Consider the following 23,308-nt stretch of genomic DNA (forward strand, 5'->3'; position numbering starts at 1 on the left):
TTTTCAAAGGGAATTCCTGCTGTTCTGTGAGTCCCAATTCATAGTTGTTATATTCTTGTCTTCTGGCCCCACAGATACACAATACATTAATTTCACGAGAGCAGCAGCACTCGCGGTCAACGATCATGACTAGAAGAACGTACGTGTTATTTTAAAACATCTGTTTCTTTTAATCAAATTAGGTTATGGATTAGTGTAGCAAGTGTCCTTTTCTCTGACATAATTTCAGTTGTATGTCAGTCATGTTTTTGAAAGATCTTCAAAGAAGTTGATGCGGATAATTTAATTATCACATAAGAAAGGTCTGTTTTGTGGTTCCTCAAGATATGCAGGCTACTAAATAGTACACTGTAACCCTATTTTTATTTGTTGCTTTGTTGTCTGTAGTCTCAACTTTATTTTTTTTTTCTTCACCTCAAGTCATATTACATGAAAAAAAATAGAAGCACGCTTTAAAAGTACCTTTGGTGTTCCTGTGTGTTTTCGAATATTACAAAGTGCTGTAATGAGAAGGAAAACAACAAAAAAAGGAGATTTTTTTTATGCCTCAGAGGGAGATAGCGACTCGTCTACTTGCTGTACAAGCCTGTAGGTTCACTTTTCTCTTTGTGCGCCGGAGCACTCCTTGGGACTCGAGCGACAGGGGAATTGGGCATGCTGAGCTACGCTGGTGGCGAGGTGCCAGCCTCCTGTGCCGGGGATATAAGTGAGAGGGAGGCAGGAGGCAGGACATGTTTCAATTAGGCAACAAACACCACGCAAGAGAGGATAGGAGAGGAGAAAAAATACCTCAGCTAACTTCTCCCTTCTGACCTCTCCTAAAAATACACTTCCCTGAACTGCTGTGCCCCACCTTTTCTCTTCTTTTTCATTTAAAATCTAAAGTGTCATTTTTGTGGAATTCTTATGGGAAGGACAGTAGCGGGGGTCTTTGTGAGGTGATGCTAAATGTGCCAGCTCGGCCTGCATGTTTCCATTAGATTGTCATGTTGGCAAATTAGAGAGCGGCAGCATGATTCACCTTGTTAATTAGGAGGACTTGCACACCATGTGCCTGGGGGCGGTGTGGGGAAGAAGAGCCCAGCCTCAGAGCCCGCTAGTCGCCTGCTGCCTATGAAGATTCCCCTTCTCATCTACCTTCCTTTCACTCCTTTTTTTTTTTGATTTGGAAATGAATAAATCATTGAGATCGTCCTCTCTCGGAGTGTGAATATCTGAGTTCTCATCTTTTCCTGGATGCAAATTAGGCGTGATCAATAGAAGGTGACGAACGGCGAATCTAAATGTTAAAAAAAAAAAGAGAGAGACAGGGAGAGAGAAGACTGCTAGACGAAGCACGGCAGCATAGAATGAGACAAAGCGAGAGAACATTTAAAGTAGGAAATTTTCCCTTAGATAAGCAGTATTTTTAATGATCACCACTCTCCCCCCGTCGCTCCGTTGTAACACCGTCAGAATCTGCTTAACACTGATTTCTGGCTCCTTCATTAAACACTGTTCCCTGGCAAAATGTGTAGTGCAAATGTTATTATTTATAAAAATATTACTTCGAAGTCAAGGCATCAAGTCTGTTAAAGTCATTAAATTTGGCCACATGTTTCTTGCCATATCCCTTCATACAGTTTAATTCCTGCAAATAAGTTGCAGATGAAGAACCACCGTTGGGTCATGATAGTGACACTCACATAATGACCTTAGCTCCAGGGAGGACTGCGGGCTCTAAATAATTGGTCTTAGGCCCTGGAAGCACTTCTGACATACTCAGCTTCAGAGAAAATGGAACACGGTGTGCCAAGACTATTAGCTCATGCATGTATTTTGAATTCATCTCCATAGGTAAAATAATATAATCACAGCACAACAGAATTGCTAGAATTTTTAAGGAGATCTTTGTGTTTAAATTAGATGATGGAACACAGTTTTCAGAGCCTTTTCTGTCTCTTTTGTTGCACATTTTCAACCTCAAGTGATGTGTGCCATGAACACAACACACTGCACCAAATCTATGCATATGATTCTACTGTATAGCGTACATTCAACACTGGATACAGTATAGTGTAGCTGTATGCCCATAGGGCCTCCCAGCACAGCATCATGTCACAACGTATGCGCGCTACACATACTGTATACTTCTATATATACACTCATGTTTTGAAGAACAGTACCATGTGTAATTATTGAGTTCTAATGATGAAGCCTACATGTCTCAATCCAGTTTTAACACACGGTCTTAACTGCATTAGCAGGTCGGAGCTCAACTCGTCTCTTTGTAGTGTATGTGTGCAGATGGAGAAGTGAAACCTGATTGGTTACTGCAAATGGCCCTTCTCCCTGCAGCAAACTAACTGCCAGGCACTTCACATGAAGAAAAGCCTCAAGATGCGGCTCACAGATGTTCACGTAATGTCGGCCATGTGGGTGTCAGGTGAATGAGATGCATGGATTACAGACATACATAAAACACATACATAAAATGTCAACACACACTCGTGTTGGTTGTGGGAAACTCACACAAAGGAACACGCAGTCTTACGGATACTTGAATTTAAAACTGTTGTTATTGAAATAAAATGTAGTTTGTTAGAATTCATGCCAGCAGAACAAAAAAGTCTGTTCCACTTAATGTTAAAGAACAGTTGCACACACAGATTTGACCTTAATTCATACACACATATATTTAAGCACTTTATTGATCAGTATTATGCAGTGTTATATCAAAAAAGTAATTCATGTGCACAAATCTTTTTTGTGTTTTGCTTCAAGTACAAAATTCAAGTCATCACCAAAGTCACCAAATGATTCTTCACACAGTATCATCTGTTCAAAACTTTGCAGAAATTTATCTAACACGTCTTGAGACTGACGTTGTGATCCCTTTACTTATGTTTTAATTTTTAAAAATAGTTGAATTCATTTAAAAGATATTTTCTTTCTGAAATCGTACATTCGTTTACATCCACAGTCTACACGCAGGCCAGAATTAGCCCCACATCTTCGCATGCTAATGCCCTGTTTAGCAGTGACCCCTTTAAATGTTATGTTTTCAAGTATTCAATATTAGAAGGCAAGAATGATAAATGTGCAAATATTTGTGTCTTTTTGGATAGCTGATTGAGAGATGAATGGTAAATGTGGCACACGATCCATGTCCTGGATGAAATCATGCTGCCATCAGCTGTGATTAAACATTCAGTGTGAACAGGACTCCACAGGATGTACATATATTACAGGAGTTGACAAATATTCCCTGATATTGATGCTGATTGATATGCCAACTGCATCCTCCAAGCCTTTCTCTTACACAGCTCACGCTGAATACCATTATTATTGGTGTTAATGTATCACTGTGTAACTGTTTGTCTATTCCACACCAGTAGAGTTATTTCGAAGCTGAAATATGAATTTTGCTGTTTCAAACAAAAATCTGGATCTGTTTACTTGAATGATGCTGTATTGTTTGTCAGGACAAAAGATGAAAAGGGATTGTTTGCTTTCTTTTTTATACATTTTCTGTCTCGGTATGAACAAATGTTCATGTATTGGATCCCATCTCTGGCAGCACGTTATTGGAAACATAATTATAGGTTGTACAGGATGCAGAACTGCCAGGTTCAAGCAGATGTCAGCATTCAGGTGACTGGTGCCAGTGCATTCATTGCACTTGGTAATATTTTGTACAAACTTACCTAAACATTTGACTGTATTCTGCTTTGCTACAATGTACTTACGATCATTTAACTGGTCAGTAATTCATTTCGATTCTTCTTCATTTTTGATGGCAGATGCACTCAAATGTACTGTTTATTATATTGAATAGCTCAGCCTATAGGTCTGCAAATCTGGCAGTGTTAGCCACCCACCCATGTTTACAATGTATGCACTCTACCAAGGCTTTGGGTAACATAAAAGCATTCACCAAATGGGGCATATGCTAAGTCTATATACTCAGAAGTTCCCTGCTGGGTCCTGTTGAACCAGAGCTTTCAGGGGGAGAGTGTGAGACAGACTGACTCAAAACCCGTGGTCTGGCTTATATATTGTGGTCTTTGCAAGGCAGACAGCCCTTTAGCTTCCTTCACTGCCCCGTAGCTGCGTGTGACGTCAAGCAGCGCGTGTTCTGCTCTACCAAGGACATCTGTCTGTAAGCGTCTGGAGGGCCGCAAGCAGCCCCTCAGGCCAGGAGTGGGGGTGTAGAGAGAAAAGCCTTTGTTAAAAACAGCAGAGATGGAAAAAGGCACGTTGGCCATCATGGCTCCTACAGCTCATCCTCCTCTTCACTCCGAGCACATCAGACCGCTCTAAGGCTCTTGCTGTATTTTGGACATTTTTGCATCATAAGGAAACATACTACTCTTTCGTCTGTGATGAGAAAAACTCCTGTTATTTATTATTTAGGTCATGACTGACACCTTTGCCAATCTATGAATGGTAGAGAGCTTACGTTGACCAAATAAATCCAGATGTGGGAAACAAGTGACTAAAAAAAAAAAAAAAAAAAACTACAGAAAGAAAGCCAAACTGATCCGGTTATTTTTTAGTTGTGCACAATCAGAATAATTTTCCCATTTTCTCTTTTAAATTAATAAAACCTGAGAAATCTGAAATTTGCACGGCTTTTTTTTTCTTTCTCACTGACAAATTGTTGTGAAGTAGGCTGTGATGGTAATTGGTATATAAACAAATAGTGATTAGTCTAAATCTCATTTTGTGAAATTGAAATATTCAGAAATATTTGTTTGAATTCACGAACATAATTTACATTTGCAATAACAAAGGAACAAGCACACCATTAATGTTTAGCTTTTATTCACTGAGTCCCGCCTTTTGTTTGTCAGCACCGACTGTACTGATTCAGCTACTGTGTGTTAAACTTGTGAACCAGACATCTACGCTGCTGATAAATATTAACATCTTCTGCCCTCAAACAAGAGGTCTCAGTCTTATTTAAATATGATTTTGGAGAAATCTTCCAGGACGTAACTCCATGACACCAGTAATCTGATGAACACTTGTAATTTGATATCCAGGGTCTAGATTTTTCAAGCATATTTAAATCAGTTTCATAGCTGGAAAACCGACTGTTTTTTGGAGTGGGTGTGTGAGTTCATGTTGCCCACCATCTACGTCCACCTTCAATGTTCTAATTGTCACAAAACATTGATGGATGCACAAATATAAAATTTTCGGGGTTGTGCAACAGTGACAGGCATTTTCTGTGAAATGTACATGTATGTATTTGCACTGACATTCACAAATTCTCCACACTGTCCATACCATTGTCAACTCACGTTGTGCTGTATGCACATGGGTTCAGTCCTCTTTCTAGCAAAACTATAGATTGATTCTGTGGGGTATCTGACAAATGTTCTACATCTCTTGACCTTTGCTAATAATTTGACTTTACAAGTCCCAGTTCCCTGCTTCCAAAGGGCATACAGGCAGACTGGATGCACTGGTATTTAAGTGACTTTAGAACGGCAGATATTTATGCGGTACCATTGATCGGACTTGGCAAATGTATGCATCCTGCCAGCTGCTTGTTCTTCCAGTCTGTGCAGAATCTCAGTAGTGACCTTTGCAGTTTTTGGCAGTGATTGTACCTATTGCATACCATTGCTGACAGGGCACTCTGGAAGGTAGAGAGAGATTGTTGCACTTAGATGTAACGGTTTGCAATTGCTTTTGCTTGTTGCTTATCTAAAAGGTCCAGAAATGTCAAAAAGATGCACTGGTGGCAGCGGATGCAAAATAATTTATTGGAGCAACAATATTAATCTGTAAAATCACAATGAGTTCTGTAGAAACAAACAACATGAATAAAGATGAACATCGGTGCACTAGTAGTGGCCAGAAAATGGCACCAACACCTCATTACTAAATCTCAACATAGCTTGTACAATTCAGTAGCTGCTCCTACTAATTTATAGCATTTGTACACCTGTGCCCAGATGAATGAATTAAATAGTAGCTGATAAAAGTCTCGTCAGGTAAAGCGAATCAATCGAAGCCTGGCTCTGGCTTGTGTCAGTTGGCAGTCATCAAAGGAAGGTAGACTCGGCATAGTGGCACCAGATTGAAATCAGAAATCAGTCTCCCAGCGTCATGGCGGCCACTTTACTGACGGGAAACGCAGACTGGAGGGTTGCAGATGGTAAAATGAAGTCTACATTTATCATACAGTCATAAATCTGAAAATGCAGGCAGTTGCTGTGGGCGCTGGGAGCCCATGCCTGGTGCCAACTGCCAGCCAGAGATGCCGGCATCCTGGTGCCATCAGTGAGATAGCGGACCTCTCCTTCTCTCTCTCGTTCTCTTTTTCTTTCTCCCTTTCTCCGTGCTGCTCTATCGCTCTGCCTCAACTCACTTTGCAGAGGGATTCTTTAAGGTCAGGCCTGGAGAGATTTGTGTGTCATTTATGGCAAAGCCTAATAAGGTTACCATTGATAACATTATTGCTACGTTTTCCATGTGGACAGAAGCAATAATCATCTCCACATTCAGCTATGATCTCCAGTTTGTGACTATTATAACCTCTGTATAGATTCGCATTACAAACTTGTCCATAGTATTGCGATTAGTTCATATTTATTTTAACTGCAGTATCTCTGTTTTCACCAGCATCTGCTGTAAGAAGGATAAGTAAATGCAGTTTGTGCATTCAGCTGGTTGGTACCACTGCTATTATTTCCCCTACTTTGTGTTGTCAGCGTGTTTGAATCTTTCAACAGTTCCGCCGTGCTAAATGTGAAGTGGCAACACCCTAAAGGGCATGCCTTGCCAGCAGGGTTTTAGAAAAAAAATCAGAGGCAACTGCATGCACATTTTAGATCAGAGTTTGTACACCAAAGCAACCTTTTACAGAGCGCCATCTGAAAGTAACATGAAATTTTCCCCTGATCAGACAACATACATGCCTCACACAAACACCAGCGCCCAGTGAACACATGCTGAGAGATAACATAAAAGAACATGAAAAACATCAAGGCGCACATTGATTGTCTCTGTTCGCTTCAACCCAGACCTCTCTCCCCCAGCGGGCAGGCACGCAGGCAAGCTGGTGGGTAGGCATTCCCTGTGCTGTGGCCAAGATTGATAGGCACGTGTGTGTGTGTACACTGTGTTTGCATGTTGGAGGGAGTGCTGACACCCTCTGTGCCATGGCCTCAGGCCCTCACACCTCCGCCCAATAGAAAGGCCAGCTCCCAGCGACGCTGGGTTCCCCCTCAGCCCTGCAGCTAGACATGACATTACCTTGGGCAGTCCCTCCCCACAACCCCCTCTCATACATCATAAACTGCAAAAATCACAACAGGAACATGTGATTACACACACACACGCAATCTTTGAGAGGAGCTCTGTTAATGGCTGACAGCAGTCTTCCATTTTGTTCTGCTCAGAGTATTCTCATACAATGAATAGATGGACAGTAGAAGGATGAAGATGGACGTCTTACTCTATTTAAATTCTTACATTTGATCCTACTCTTGTTCCATTGCTTATTCTCACTTTGTGTGTGTGACTGTATTGGTTGCCAAATGCTGTTGAAAATACTGAAACTGTCTGATCTGAAATTCAGATCATCAGGTTACTTGTGTGGCAACAGTGTAGCGTATAGATAAGTGTTATTGTGCTAGAGCTGAGTGATTGGAAATTACAATCATATTGCCATCGTTTGGACAGATAAGTCATGATTAAACTGGGAATGGTTGTTTTTGCTTTTATTTTCCCACTAGAAAAATTACATTCAGTTTATAATGTGAATTATTTTGCTGCAGCCTGTCCCAAACAGGCATGTTCCCTTATGTCTGGAGCGTATGATCGGCCAAGTCATCTCTATAGCACCACAATGCTTCATTTGTGATGATAATGTATGCGGTAACACATTTTTCCTTTATCAAGAAATTGCAGCTTCTGTGATTTGGATATTGCACTTGTTCATATTGTGATTTTGACAATATTTTTGAAAGATCGTTCAGGCCCACATTGTGCGACTTCTAAGTTCAGTGCGTACTGAACTGAGTTTATGAAAAGCAGTTCTGTATCACAGGCTTGTAGAGATCATTAGAAATCACAAGGTTTTGGGTCACTGGTACATAGTGATACTTCACACATGACATACTTAGTGACCCTAGCATATACAGTTCATATTTATACAACACTACATACTGTGTAGAGCGGAGGCTTAATTTCTAACCTTTTTGTTCTGACTTCACCAGATGCAACAACAAGAACTGGCCCAGATGAGACAGCGAGATGCCAACCTTACAGCACTAGCCGCCATTGGACCCCGCAAAAAACGTAAAATGGATTCGCCAGGGGCCACACCATCAGGGACCGAGGTAAGAACTGAATTTATTGTCGGAATTCTTTGTCCATATCCAATATTAGCAACTTTGCTATAAATACTTATAGCAAAAAAGAGAATACTTCCAAAGGAGGAACATCTGATTTCACAGATTATAATTGACTATTTCTGGTAGTTTAGAGAACAAGCAGCACTGGATTCATTTGTGATCACGATATATTGATCTAACTAATGATTGCTTATCTGACTGATCTGATTTCTCTTCCCCCTGCTTTCGAGTACTATAGTCCAAAGTTATCTTTAAAAAATATTTTCTTTTGTTCAGTTTTTTGAGTAGGCAGCTTTCGATGCTAATTTTCATGATCCTGTCATCCCCGACTGTTCAAACTTTGGAGGGTTGCTTGATGGTAAAAATGAGTCACTGCATATCAATCTGCAAAACAGTGAGTAAGAGACAGAAATAAATAACTGCAGGTAATGTAGTGGTTTCCAGTAGCAGCTCCTAGTCAGATTGTTGGAGCACCTAAACTACTTTTAGAGAAGTGTTTGTTATTATTACTAAGGCAGGATATTCTCCTGAATCCAATAACCGTACTGTTGTCAAGTCAGACTTTTTACAGAATGTAGGTCAGCGTTTGTGAAAGCCATCAACTTGACATTTGGTAGTGATTTAAGTTTTCTGGCATTAAAACAGAAGTTTCTTGCCACTGGGACAATTAATCAATAATCTTTAGTTGAATGCATCATTGTAGTTAAAGATTAGACACTTAACAAACACTGCATGTTTTGCCTACAGTATCAAGAAAACACAGCTTTACACCTCAACTCAAGCTCTGAAGTGACTAATCAAATGAAAATCAAAGCGCAGTTCAGTAGCAATGATTTTTAGATTTCACTATGGAGAACATTACTCAATACAAATGATTCATGTCTGACACTGAAATATTGTATTTATATTACCTGCATGTTTAAAAGTAAATTTCTGGTTTATTAACTTTGAATTATCTACAACGACAGCTTGTGTATGTGGATGTCTTGGCCTCAGCACATTTGTCTTCTGTCGCTGTTGGTAGAATTGTTTGTATACACTTGTTGGAAGATGTGATCACGTCAGCCCTGCTGGCACTGCTTTTTTACAAATAGGCTTCTATTAAAAGCCTTTTTCAAGTACATTTACTATATTTTTTAAAACATGTTTTTGGTCAACCCAAAATGACATTTGGTAAACCTTTAGAGCAGTAGAAAAAAGCAGACCAGCATAGTACACTGACAGTTCGCTATATTAGGCTCAAATGTAGACGTGAACAGGGTTTGATGGGATAATCATGATGAGACTGTTAGTTTCTGCACTGCAATAACGGTGATGAAGAGAGATGTAATGGCTTATTAGTTGACTGAGTCTATGTGAAGCTTTTGTTGTATATTTTGCATTTATTAGACGTTGTACCTCAGGATGTTTTGCTATGTGTAGTTGTCTTGTTTAGTATCAGATTTTCTTGGTCCAATACATGTTATAAGTCAAACCGCTATAGTAAATATGGTATAGTATACCTGTAAATGTTACAGCATGAACTGGAATGTTTCAGCAGCGCACCAGTTGTCTTCCGTCAATTATAGCATACTAGCAGGGTTAGCCTTATAAACTGGGCAGAAGATATGCAGGTTTTTTGAAACACATACGATGAGTTTTGTACAAGATCGCTGTCTTCGTTGAGAGCAAGAGCGGTAGTGTTTGTGTAATTTTAGTTGAAACCGTTGTGTTGCCACCAGGTCGCAGGTTTGTTTTGTAGACAGATTTCTTTGTAGGTCTCCTATTACTTTAGTTTTAAGAGCTACTTAAACTCAAGCTTAAGCATTGGCCGAGAATATATGTCTGGAACATCACTCTCCACAATCTAAGTTAACAAACTTGACATAGATGTAAGAAAATATGTGTGTATGTTACAGGGAACATGGTGACATGCTTCCATATGACTTGCCTAGTCTGTTTTTAATTAAGTCCAACTGTGTTATTACAAAGAAATGTCTCCTGTTCGAGGTTCCATAAGCATCGACTGTAGTATCATATTTCTCCAGCACAGGGTTATACATGAAGTCATGCACAGTTGCTGTACCAAGTCACATTTTCCTTTAGGCAGCAGGGGAAACATTTAAATTCCTCATATTCATCTGTAAATATGATGAATCTAAAATAAGCCTGAATTTTGAATGTCAATTGGTCATTTTAATAACCTGCTTATCGAGTTGCATCTTCACATCCTTCGCTTAGCAGCAGTATGCTGCAGAGGAGCATAGTAATGCACCCGGTAAAAAAGCATAAATAACAAAATAAAAGCATTACTTCTGGTCCTTGAGTACAGTGCCAACCTCTTTCAGAATGTTTTACCCTGATGGGTATTAGCCTGCGACCTTCTGCTGCATTCAAAAAAAGCTGCTCTCCAAAACTGCTTTCCCAAATGCTGTTACACAACATAAACATGAATATACATTATGGTCGAGTTGTTGTCTTTTTTCTTTTTTCCTCCCCCTTTTAATGTCCTGTATATGTTTAATTAGAAGGCATAATGAAGTGAAGTCACAGTGTGCCCCTCCTCTGGAGTGATTGCAGAGAGGGCGGAGGAGGAATCTTAACTTATTTTCACTTCGTTTTCACCTCCTCACATTTCTTCATTTCACATGGGCTGGAAGCGCCGGCGGCGTTCTCTTTCCCTTCTCCAGAGCAAAGTGAATGTGACTTTTCTAAGGGGGTCACAGGATGCCTGGAGGCCTGTGGGTGTTACTGGACTGTTGCCTGCTCTTAGCTTCACTGAGGGGCTTGTCATAGATTTCATCTCCACAGAAATGAGCCGGGGGGCCCTGGCCAGGAGCACAAGCAGCCAACGTTATGAAGGGCCCACGCTGATTATTTCCCTCTGACATCGCATCCTGAGCTTTCCGCATTAATCCCAGACAAAGGCAGCCCTTCAGTGCTGTGCCAGAGCTCAAATTAGGAGCCAGATAATGGCCTTGGTGAGATCCTGTTCTGTTCACTGAGAGGCAGAGCTCCTGTTGAAATCCTCCTCTTCAATATTCCTTCCCTCCTGCTTGTTCTTTCCCTCGTCAGACCACTTTTCCACCTCGTTCGAACTGTGACGGAATTCAGGTGACACGATTTCTCTCCATATCCCCTCCAACCCATCCCCCCATTCACCCACCTTTAATTTGATGGTGGCTTGGCCGGACTTGGGCCTGTGCCTGGATGTGGATCGCCACGGGCTGTGAAACTGATAGCCAGTCAAGACTGGAGTGTCTGTCTCCAGCCTGATCTAGTCTGCAGGAGGGAACAAAGGGGGTCTTACAGGGCTCCTCAGGGTGGATTAGTTCCAAGGAGCCAATGGCTGGGGCTGCTGGCCGGCTCACTGGTAGAGGGCCTGCTGTGGCCCCAGCGGTGGGTCACTGCACAGGCAGGGGCCGCACAGGCACACACACCCCAACTCTCCCTCCGGCTCAATTGTCCCAATCCAACAGCTCTAACCCAGCACATGCAGGCTTTTTAAGTTCAGCACAAAAGTTCAAGGGTGAGCTACCATGAACAGGGTGGAGGAGTGAAGTAAAGTGACAAAGGGCAGCTGAAGGTGGATAGAAATGTGAACAAGGCTTCAATGACCTTTTCTCTGTACATATTAGCTCGAAGATGCCGACAGTAGTACTGTAATTGCTGATTAAAAAGTGTAGAGTTATTGGAAAAAGAATGTCTTAATTACTAGTGTACGGTTTCTTTCAAGGCACCAGAATTATGTATAATTTATAAATGATCATTCCAACTAGATGATTTTTTTGAAAAAATTCTTCTGTCAGCATCTATATGGTGCTGCTTCAACTGGACACTATAGGAAGGAGTAACAGCTCAGACAGAGGAGGACTGTATATTCAGTTGTCTGCTCCTCTCCAGCCACACCAACATTTGTATGTCATATGTAGAAGAGCTACAGACAGATTTTAGCTCTGTGAATCAGAGAATGGAGAAAGGCTGTCAAATACAGCTTTATTCATAATGATTATTCCATCACACCCTCCATATTCTGTCCTTTCACACATTTAACATTATTTGAAGACTTTACTGTTTCATTTCCTCCCATTGATTTTTGTATGTTGTGATCTCGCCTCCTCCCATTTGGTGAATCTCGTCTGAATTGTGTGGCTCCTGTTTTGCCATATGAGAGACAGATAGAGGCTCCTCTGTACATCTAAGGTTAGCATTGAAGGTTCTGAGATGTAAAATGTGCCTCGACGCACAATGTCCTGCAGTGTTAAACATGCTCAGAGCTTTGAAACATCCTTGACACATTTACGAGCTCAGAGTTATCATCCAGGCACTTAGGCCATTTATCACATCAAAGGAAGAGCTTTGTTTGTTGACGTAAAAGCAACAATAGCAGCTAAATTGCCCCAGTTTGTACAGCCACACTGGCTTTCTCCTATCTGTCTCGACCAGGCGCAATGCAAGGGACAAAGGTAGGCGAGCGATTTAATAGTGAGCACAGTCTATTTTTCCATTTGAATTCATTTCACCTTCTTTCTTTGAGGCTGTAGATCAGAAAGAAGGAGTGAGGCAATAGAGTGAGAGGCATGGGGAGAGAGGGGGGAAAAGCACAAGGAAAACTGATGCCCTTTCCTCCAGCTAAATTAACAGGAATCACGTGGAAAACAATCTGAGTCTCCAATGAAGGAGGGAGGGGGGGGACCATTAAAATTAGCCCCGAGCTATGGACTGCACCCAATATCACTAAAGCTGCACTCACTACAGATGTGGAGGCTGGCTTACAGGCAAACTATGCTCTGTTCTATAGCTACAATTAAAATCAACCTCGCTGCCAAAAAATAGGAGGGGGAAAGAGGGGGTAGAAAGGCAGACATGGAACATCAAAGACAGATTGAAATGTGTAGTCAGTAATAAGAGTGGTCTCCAAGCCCCGAGGTTCTCCACGGTCCCCTTGTTAATGAGAAATTTTGACCTCTGGTTTGTAAGTTAAACTTGTAATCTCGGTTAATGAAGTAAATCAATCCCAACTCGGGAGTGTTCAGTGTCTCTCCCTTTGCCTTCTCCCCGCCAACCTCCCCTCTGTCCTTCTCTCTTGTGCTTTTCTCCTTCGCATACTCCTCCTCCTCCTCTTGCGACCCTCCCAATGTGCCGCCTGGGAGTAAAAATGGCCAGGTCTTCAACCAGACAAACAGGAAGCTCAGAGAGTACGAGGGTTCCGGAGCTGCAGGGGGAGTTGTGAGGACTCGGAGGACTGGGACCAACCAGGCTGTTTGGTTAAGAAGGAGACAGGCCAGCTGAATACTAGTAGAAGGGACAGCGAGAAGGAAATCGTTCGCTCCTCCTCCTCGTCTCCTTTTCCTCTCCATCTTTCTCTCTCCTCTGCCCAGAGTCCATTGGGCTTAGTATTTGGTTAAAAAGTCATGCCCGCTTGCTGGTGTAGGAGTAGTGGCAGTAATGAGCAAATATAATGTACTGACTACAGCTTCCTCCTATTTTGTACCGCCACAACATCCCTGCTTCTCTTACTCTCATTTTGCTCTGCTCCATGTCCAAACCACACACACATGGATGTTTTTAATGGAAAAGACAGCTAACTTAACCTCTTTTTTTTTAGTTTTCTTAAACACATGGAGCTCTTTTGCTCTTAACCATATGGAGGCTTCTGTTAAATCCACTGGGTGCATTGACATTAACCCCTGATTAGCTGTAGCATTTTTAAAATTTATTTTCCCACTTCAGTAATTTGGAGTGGGATCTGAAGTAGAACACAGTGACTTTAGCATGACTTACATCAGGATGCAATGAAGCTTACAGATTCCTGTGTGAGTTCCTTCTCTCTACATGCTACATAAATATGATTAAAGAGGGCACGGAGAGGCTGCTATTGGTTTCATAATGTCAAGAAGATTGTAATGTTAGTTTGACTTTACGTCTCAAGGCAATTCTGTATTTTCAGTGAGGACACAAAGGAGACAGAGTTGAGTCTTCGGAATGGTTACAGGGGTTCCTTGGCTGGATGCCATGTGTTCTTAGAGCTTTAACACAGTGCACTTTGCCAACTTTCCCTTCCCCTACACAATGCAGAGCACTGTGGTACCCACCAGTGGTTTTTGCACTATGTACTTTGGGTTAAAACATTTAGAATGCAGCTATAGCATTAGCATGAAAAGATAAATATATTTGTTTTTTCTTCAATTATGCGGAATAATTTTTTCTACTCCTATTTATTTCTCTAGTGAATTTCCATGCGCAGATATGTTTATCATCTTAGCCATCTTCGTATTAGTTTATTACCATGTTAACATTGCTAACAAGCATGGAATGATATGAGAATGAAATAAGTTATGCTGGTGTTTTGTGTTGGGGAAAAATAAAATTTGTAAAAAATAAATTGGATCACCAAAGTCATTAAGTGTCTGCCTCTAGACGCCACTTTGGTTTTTAGTTTGGTTTTAATACCTGCACAAAATGTTGTACACATCCATCTAGTAGATGTTGAAATATTTCATGAAATGAGTGAAAGTTTTGGCCACCTGGGGGAATGACAGGAAGTCATGAGATCAGAGACGTCACTGAGATTCCTCCTTTGGGCACCATGAATAACTGTACCAAAGCGTCAGTTGTCATTGCTCTAGAAACTAGAAAGCAGGCATGTCAGCTTTATGGTAATGCTGGAGAGGAATTCGGGACATCATCAAAGTTTTGGACTAAACTGGAGACCATGAATGTCTGTTCTGCATTTAATGGTAGTCTGTTGAATAGTTGAGACAGTCTGAACCAAAGTGGTGGAACAGCCAACATGCTAGTAAGCATGTTTTTCTCATAGAGATAAGGGGCAGTTTAAAAAACAGTTGGTCTTCTTTTCTGCCTATTCCATCATCCTCTTAGATGTGATGGAGTAGACATTTCAGTGCAGTTGTATTTAAAAAGATCTCCAAATTGCCTGTTTGTTTTTATTTCTCTATCTTCCTCCTTTAACCACTCAGTTTTGTGTGTGACTTAGACTGACATTTCTCTACTTCTTTATGAAAGATTTTTATGCTTCTGAGAGCATTTGCAAACCTTTTTATGCAGGTTGTTAAAAGGAAAATGGGTTATCTCATTTATAAACTTAACCTCTGGGAACAGGTTTGGGGCCACTTTTGGCTCTGTCGTATAATTTAAGCACTCTGATCTTACAGAGAAGTTTGATGAAAATTCTATTTTACTCATATGAGAGTATCACACATCTTTTCCTTTCAGCACTCTTTCCTGAAAATAATCGCAAACAATCGAGGTTGTTTTTGTGCTGTTGAAGGGCTGCCTTAATGAGTTGGAGAGGTAGAAGTTCTGGATGGCCTTGTGGTTCACATATTCCACTTATCTACACCCAGTCGGAGGGTTCAGTTAAAGCTAAAAACAGTCCTCAGATTATTGTATTCTGCCTTATGAATATACATTCAACTAATTATTTTAAACAATGTGTTGCTTCTTTTTTGAATAATTCCTAAATAGACCTTACATTTATACATGTACACAAATAGTGTTAACACTGTAATCTCCTTATTTAGATAAGCTCTTATATATCCATATTCATGGCAAAGTAGCGTTCCCTCTCATTTCTGCCTTTAAAACTTTGCCCTGAAATAATGGTTAAATATACAGTTTTGACAACAAAGTTGAGCCCCAGGCACTTAAAAGATACCCATCTTAAAGAAATTAATTACCTCCCTTGTTAATCTTGATATAATTAAATTTCTGAAGAATGAAATTTGCTGCATTTTTTTTCCCCCCTCCGCCTCGCTGCTATGGAGGCGGACCAATAATGGCTGGCTCTCTAGCTAGCCTGCTGGCCAGGGACATGGGGACAGCCTAACATCGTGGGCCCCATGCTGTGCTATACCGCACTGTGCAAACCCACTCTCCTCATCCTACGCCTTCACTACTCACAGGGATAGGCAGAGAAAAACGCCTCGATCGCTGCTTTGCCATTCTGTGACTGCTTGTGTTTCCTCCATCCTGGAGGAGATGGAGACTCTGGGCCTCCAGTTTCTTATTCCTAACGTGATAATGTTGTCAAACGACTCGAGAATTTTAGAGCGCAAGAGCTCCTAATGAAGTTGTCAACACAGAGCCTCTGAAACTTACATGGCGGAGCCCTGGAGAGACCAGAGAGTTCTTTCTGTTATGGCTCACTTAAGAAACTCCTGTGCCTTTGTGTGACTTACTGTCGTTATTTATAGGACCTCCTGCGATGTTGTTACGTTTCACCCTGATTGCTTTGTGCAGCCCAGCACTGGCATTACATGGAAGCATTTTATTGTCGCTATGTATTTAAGTTTGTTTTCCTTTGACTAGTTTTATGTCAGCTCCATTGTCAGCTGTCAAGGTTTGATCCTGGAGAAAGTAAGAAGATGCTGGTAGGGGGGCAGAAGAATGCCAAGTAGGGAGGAGAAGCAGGGGTAATATGTACAGAGTAGGCAAAATACTGCAGCTAGATGGCAGAAATGCCAACATAGAGAGTAGTTTGACTTTCCCAGAATCTGATTCAGGACTTTTCATTGTGGAGGAGTACATAATGCATCCTGTAAGCAACTCCTTGCTGCCTTTAACTTAGTGCTAAATAATTGAGCACCATCTTTACATTCACTGTGTTACAGCTGATCTCTAACAGTTTGCACACACATACTTTTGCAGTACATGTTCCTATATTTAATAGTGTATGTGGGAATGTCAATGGGTAATGAACCCCTGATGTTCAAATAATACTGCATAATGACTATAGGTTGAAAATGGTGTGCAAAGTGCCACTAACATACAAAAAAGAATGCATTGAAAAGACTCCTATTCAAGAAATGTAGTCAATAGCCCAGATACAGATGACAGCTAAATTGTATGAAAGGAATATAAATTCAATTCAGTTCAATTCAATTTTATTTATATAGCACCAATTACAGTCAAATTGTCTCACGACGCTTTACAGAACCCATATGCCTGAACCTGGAAATTTGAAAATAGGACTACACCGATACTGTTGTCAGTATTGGTTACTCTGTCCACGCTGGGCAAATGTACTTGTTCCTGTAATTTGTGAAACTTCTGTCATATCGATCCAATAATTCTCCATGCCAACATTATGTGAATCTCTCATCGGTTGAGCTGGTAGAGGAGGAGAAATGTCAGCAGTCCGGAGATATTTTAAGGTAAGAAGTGACGACAACAGTAAAGCATTTGTCCTCAACTGTCAAGAATAGGAGTGAAAAACATCTCTTAACCCAAGCAATTTGATGAAATGGCTAAAGATAATGCAGAGTTGAAGAAGTATGCTAATGCTAGTTGTGGGAGAGAACAGCAACTTTGCAGCGAACAGTGGAGAAGTGAGAGAAAATGTGCGTAGACAACCCAATAAAAATCATAGAAGCAGTCTTGATGCCATTGTTGACTTTTGATAGTATGAGGTTTTGTTGTCATCTCGGTATGCTGGAGCCACAGTGTTAGATTTCCAGCCACCATCACATCACAGACAGCGTCTTACTTGAACGTGCAAAAAGAAAAAAAACAGGAAAAAAAAGAGCACATTATCAGCATGTTGCAAAACGTTTCAGTTTTCAGCTGCACCGCACATATTTGATGGATATTTGGACCAGCAGTGTCTGCCCAGTGTCTCTCATCAGCTTAACTGCGTGGTGGATTGATGTGGATTTTACTCCTCGAGTCATACAAAAAAACAAAGCTATTTCAGGGCTTGCACAACAGTCAAGTCATTGCACTTTTATGGTAATTGTAATTTTTGGTTAAAAATATGACTTCATTATTAAGTACTCATGAGTTATTGAAATTGGTAAGTGTGAAGTAATTACCTGCTCTTGGGGTGCAAAAAGGAGGTGCATCCTCAACTAAAATTTAAACTTTTATTTTATTTTGTGGGAGGAAATATGTCAGGTGGGCTTTTTTGACTATTGTGGTTAACTTGAGACATGACAAGTGAATGTGTTGTTTACTGGATCAGCAACCAGTGATAAACCACTCAAGGAGTTGATCATTCCCACCCCTAAAAGCCACTGCTGTTAACTGCCCCCATTATTCAGCTCTCTGAGCTTTTTACTACAGGCCCCAGAAGTGCCTTTTTCTCTTAGGCTCCCACTGAGAGAGGCCCTGTTTTGGCTTCCAGTTACACATGAACTACCCCTCATAACCTGGACCAACCACCAGCTACTTTGCATGACAGAGATGGTCCATGCAAATGAATGTCGCATCTATTACAATTCCTTTTGTGTCCTTCGTTCTAAGGACCATTTATTTCATTGTTTTTGTTCGAATGTTGTGATACAGTGTCCTCTACTTTGTCTTTTAACGGGAAAACAGAACATCTAAAATTAGCTTCAGAAAATGGCGAAAGAGAACAAACAAGGCGATCCATTAGTGAGGATGGGTTATTGGCTGACTTGCCTCTTCTCATGGCGGCCCATTAAAAGTGGTAATGTCTGCCTGCAGCAGTGCCTGGGGAAGAAGAAGGAGGCCATGGAAGGCATATTTCACATGCATCAGACACTGGAATTAAATAGACCAATGTTCCCTAAAAAGACTGAAGTACATCTCTTTCTGATGTGCGTCCCGGGCAAAAATTCATTGATCTTAGAATGTCCCTTGGCAATTATAAAATATTAAATCCAAGTCGCACTTTTCGGCTCAGCTTAATTTTTTTTTCCTCGCTTTTCACTGCTTTCCATTTGACCAATTTAGAAAAAAAAAGTTAGAAATGGATGGCCATGAAAAAACGACACTGATAATAAAGACTGTGCCCACTTTTAGATATCTTTTGTTATGTTTCTGTATTGTTTTTGCAGAACATCTCACATCATTAAATGAAATGAGGTCCCAGCAAAGCTGAGAATGCCTGAAACATGTCTTATTACACAATCAGAGCTGTGTTAACCAGGAGCACGAGTGACTGCGATTGAAGCACACGAGGGAGTGAAATTTGTATGACATCTTTATTTCTGAGCACAAGGTCTTCTGAGCCGCTAATGCCTTTTTCAGCACTCTGGGGATGACAAATATTTGTCAGATGCTTTCCATTAGGTCTGTGGCCCTGGTGCTCGCCTCCCTGGCCCCTTTATGTTCCTCAGAGATTACAGAGGGGGTCTACAGTTAATTGCCCAAATCATTAAATTTAACATATATCTCAATAAATATAATCAGCCAGCTGTTTGACAAGGTACACAGTTCATTAAGTCCCCTTGCTTGTTTGTCGTTTCCCTAATTAAGATTTAGAATCGATCATTGAGTGTGTAATGTACAGTGTAGCTCGGCTTGCACAGGGAGTCTCTCTGTTCAAACCAAAAGGAATAGCATCCGCTTGCTAAAGCTTTACCATTTAGCACACTGACTGCAATGGGAATTAGACATCCTGTGCTAATTAGGGAGGCCAATTAACTGTGAAATTCAGGCATTTTTGACAAATAATCTCAGCAGAATTCAGACATCACCATGCACATGGATGTTATCAGTCCTGAATGGAGAGAGGATAAAGGCTATTGGCTCTTGTGATGTTTTGCATGTGTTTCTGGAACTGTGTGCTTCCATTGGTGTTTTGTTCATATCAGTTAGTGTGCAGTCTAACCTGCTGCCTCCCAACATTCCTGAATATGTTTTTTACATACACAATTAAAAAATATATGCTGTCCTCCTGGAAGTTTAATACAGTTAAAGAGCCAAACAAATGTTTTGAAGTTGGGTTTCATGAGGTAGTCACACGTAGTCAGTGCAGAACTACAGTGGCTGGTGATCAACATGCCCCCAATTTGAAGAAGGAGACGGGAGTATCGCCACAGACACAAAGCAATGTACAACTGTGAGACAAGGTCAGCAGCAAAACATATTTTAGTCACCTAAAAAAATCGCCAGCTAAAAAGAATCTGCATCCGCTTTAGTGTATGCTATATTTAGAGTATTTTCAACAATTTGTCTTGCGGTCCGACGCAGGACTGTCACCCAGGAGACTGGGGTTTGTGTCCCGTGTGGTACCATTTTATATTTAGACTTAAGCTTTGTTTTCACTTGCTGTTAGGTTTAGGTACCAAAACTATTTGGTTAGGTTTAAAGAAGCGTCATGGTGTAGGTTAAAGTACATCCTTTTACAACATATTTAAAGCTTCTCCTTGATTTTCTGCATTAACAAGGTAACAAGTCCTGCTTTGTCTAATTTACAATTGGTTGACTGATGGTTCGACAGAAATAGTGGCAGAGATATTTTGATTAGATATCTGTGATATGTCACCAACAAATGTAATCTGGGAGAAAATGCTTCCCTTTAAAAGATAATTAAGGATGCAACAGAAACATAATTTTTAGGAGACAGGGCTCGGTATGCCTGTCTTCTTCTTCAAATTAGGAGCATGGCCACTACCATCCACTATAGGTAACACACTGACTGTGGATAATTACTGTATACAACACCACTTAAAAAAACTGACTCTCAGTGTACAACACTATCACATAGAAGAAAATACAATCCTAGAAAAACAGCAGTGTAGTCTGAGTGAAAAACAGCTATAATAATCATAGATTTCTGCTACTTTGAAGCAGAGTGTCACCAGGTCTGACTCTGGTTTTGCTGCTAAGCAGCAGAACAAAGATGTTGTGGTTGGACATATTTGGCAACACTTGACCTCTATTCGCTTTTCCTGAAACAAAGAATTGGCATCACTAGTGAACCTCAATGTTTCTGTGTCTCTCATTCCCATTGTGATTCATGATCACATGTATTTTTTAGATTGCATAAATTATGTATTTGTTGGACTAATGAATGCCCTCCACTGATAGAACTTTGGGGGAGTTGTGAATAGCTGGATATGGCCTCTATCACCCGCATCAGCGTTCTGATTACATGTCATGGCAACTCTGAGCAATGAGATGCGGTTTGGCTGAAAAAGACCTGCTTGGCCTTTTGGAAGATTTTTTATATACACATACGGTACACCAAGGTCCAGAGAGCCACAGAATGTAAACATACCTCCTGGGCTGGCCTATGTCACTACACACCACTGCTTTGTTGTGTGTTTGTGTACGTTTTTGTATTGAGGTGTGTGCAGTTATGCGTGTGTGGTCTGACTCGTTGACAACTATAAAACAGGCCCCTGCTGTCTTTATTACCTGTTCGACCTATCCCAACTGCTTTGTTCCTGCACTACATAGAAACACATTTACCCGTGCTTGCGTTGGCGTGTTCTGTTCAGTTGGAATGTAATAGAAAAGGCGCCATTTCACCATGGAAGGCAATGGCTCTGGGTGTATGCTGAAGCTGTTTGGATACCAGGCAGCGCTGGAGGTGTGTTTGCTGGGCGCCGATGGGCAACTCCTGCAGCTGCCCGCCTCAGGTGCAGGAAGAATTGAGTACTTCCTTTTACAAGATGTGTAATTATTATGGCAGACAAGGGTGTGGATTTAAACCAAGTCAATATGTAGATAAGCGCTATATACACACACACACACACAGCTGCTTGGAAAAGGATGCTGTTGTACGTGGTATAATAAAGCAGGTTGCCAAAATGCTGTGCAGGTAGGAAGGAAGTCTTCTGGGCCTGTGGAAGAGGAATCTAATGGGAGGAATGAGGCCTCCAGGAAAGTGCCAACAAAACCATAATGAGGAACTACATAACTGAGTCCAAATTTTGTAATGCTGCCTGCCATTTGCACCTTCTGCCCAACCCATCCGGATTCGTAACTGACAGAATATTATACGACTTTAATTTTGACATTGAAGTGCCAAATGTGCCATGTTGTGGAATCACTGCAGTTCTCCGCTTATCAGCAGAACTAGTAGAAGTAATTGTGTAAGTAGGGTATTTATATTAAAGTTGCATTAACATCATAAATGCCCAGAATGGTGAAGCCATTTGTTTCTGAATAGCTGTAAGAACTCCTGTCAGCTTCTCACCCTGGCAGCTTACTGGATAAAAAGCAATGACACTGGGGGTCACATATGTTCACAGAGACACTCTATTAAAGTTTTGATTCGTCTTTCTGGGCCATCTATATAAAACATGAAACTGCACTCTTTCCCCAGAAGAGCCTGGATTTTAATCAGACCTGCTCTTCAGACAGACGTTTTCCTGCTCCTCGTACTTAGCAGGCGCCACAGCAGGTGCATGGGGACCAGTGTCAGCGGCACTGGAACTGAGTCTGTGATGGCTAAATGATGTCAAAAACGGCCCCATTAATGTCAATTTGAGATCAAGGGCCAATTCATAGTGTGAACCTCTGCCGTAAATGTGCTTTCTAATCTCTTCCATCTGCATATCTACTGTGGCCCCTCGGTGCGTTCCTTTTCTTGTAAGTGAAATGTGTCACTGCTCATATGAGGATTTATGTGAAGACTGACAGCTCAGAATACAGCACATATCTGCAGAGCAGTGGGATCCATCGTGCTGCCTTTCTGTGTCTTATCTCGTTCTCGAGTCGGTGTCTGTTCGTCTGCTCGGGATCTGTGTTATTCACTGCCATGCTATTCTGCTAGCCTACTCTTTTCCCTAATTAGGCCATTTGCAGGATGCGTTCCCCTTAGTGTGGTCATTTACGTTCGATACCACTCTGAACTGATAGGCTTTTGTTAACTGGTTGTTCCTATTTGCAACGTTTCGCAAAGACATCAAAGGGTGGACCACAAGCCTCATTTGGCAACTTCTCCCAGCTATCCATCGGCTGCAAAACACCCCGGTGCCTTGATTATTAACTCAGTCACCACCCTCTCATTCAACTTGAATTAAAAATTAAAAACCAGCAGAAATGACAGTGCCACACCATTGAAAGTAAAGTGTGTAAAACCAACAAGGGCTCATTAGCGAGTAGTTCTGAAGACAAGCATTCTGACTAGAGACTCATTACACTTCTCCTATTTTAACTCTAATTGGGTTCATTTTATATATGAAACGCCTTGAATATTTAATGTTGAAAAAGTTCTACTTCTGATACTTTATGTAGTCAAAGATACTTGGCCTGTG

General features: G+C 41.1%; 1 protein-coding gene across 5 annotated transcripts in view; it reads left to right on the forward strand.

Annotated features, from left to right (window-relative positions):
• LOC111572255 (transcription initiation factor TFIID subunit 4-like) overlaps nucleotides 1–23,308 on the forward strand; it is a 95,733-nt gene that overhangs the window by 59,577 nt on the left and 12,848 nt on the right. For all 5 annotated transcript variants that reach the window (XM_055009628.1, XM_035950749.2, XM_035950750.2 and 2 more), the window contains one exon: nucleotides 8,217–8,339. In XM_055009628.1, coding sequence (XP_054865603.1) covers nucleotides 8,217–8,339 — 123 coding nt within the window. The remainder of the gene's footprint in view (nucleotides 1–8,216; nucleotides 8,340–23,308) is intronic.

Source organism: Amphiprion ocellaris, chromosome 1 (genome assembly GCF_022539595.1).
Source record: "Amphiprion ocellaris isolate individual 3 ecotype Okinawa chromosome 1, ASM2253959v1, whole genome shotgun sequence".
Taxonomy (NCBI): domain Eukaryota; kingdom Metazoa; phylum Chordata; class Actinopteri; family Pomacentridae; genus Amphiprion; species Amphiprion ocellaris.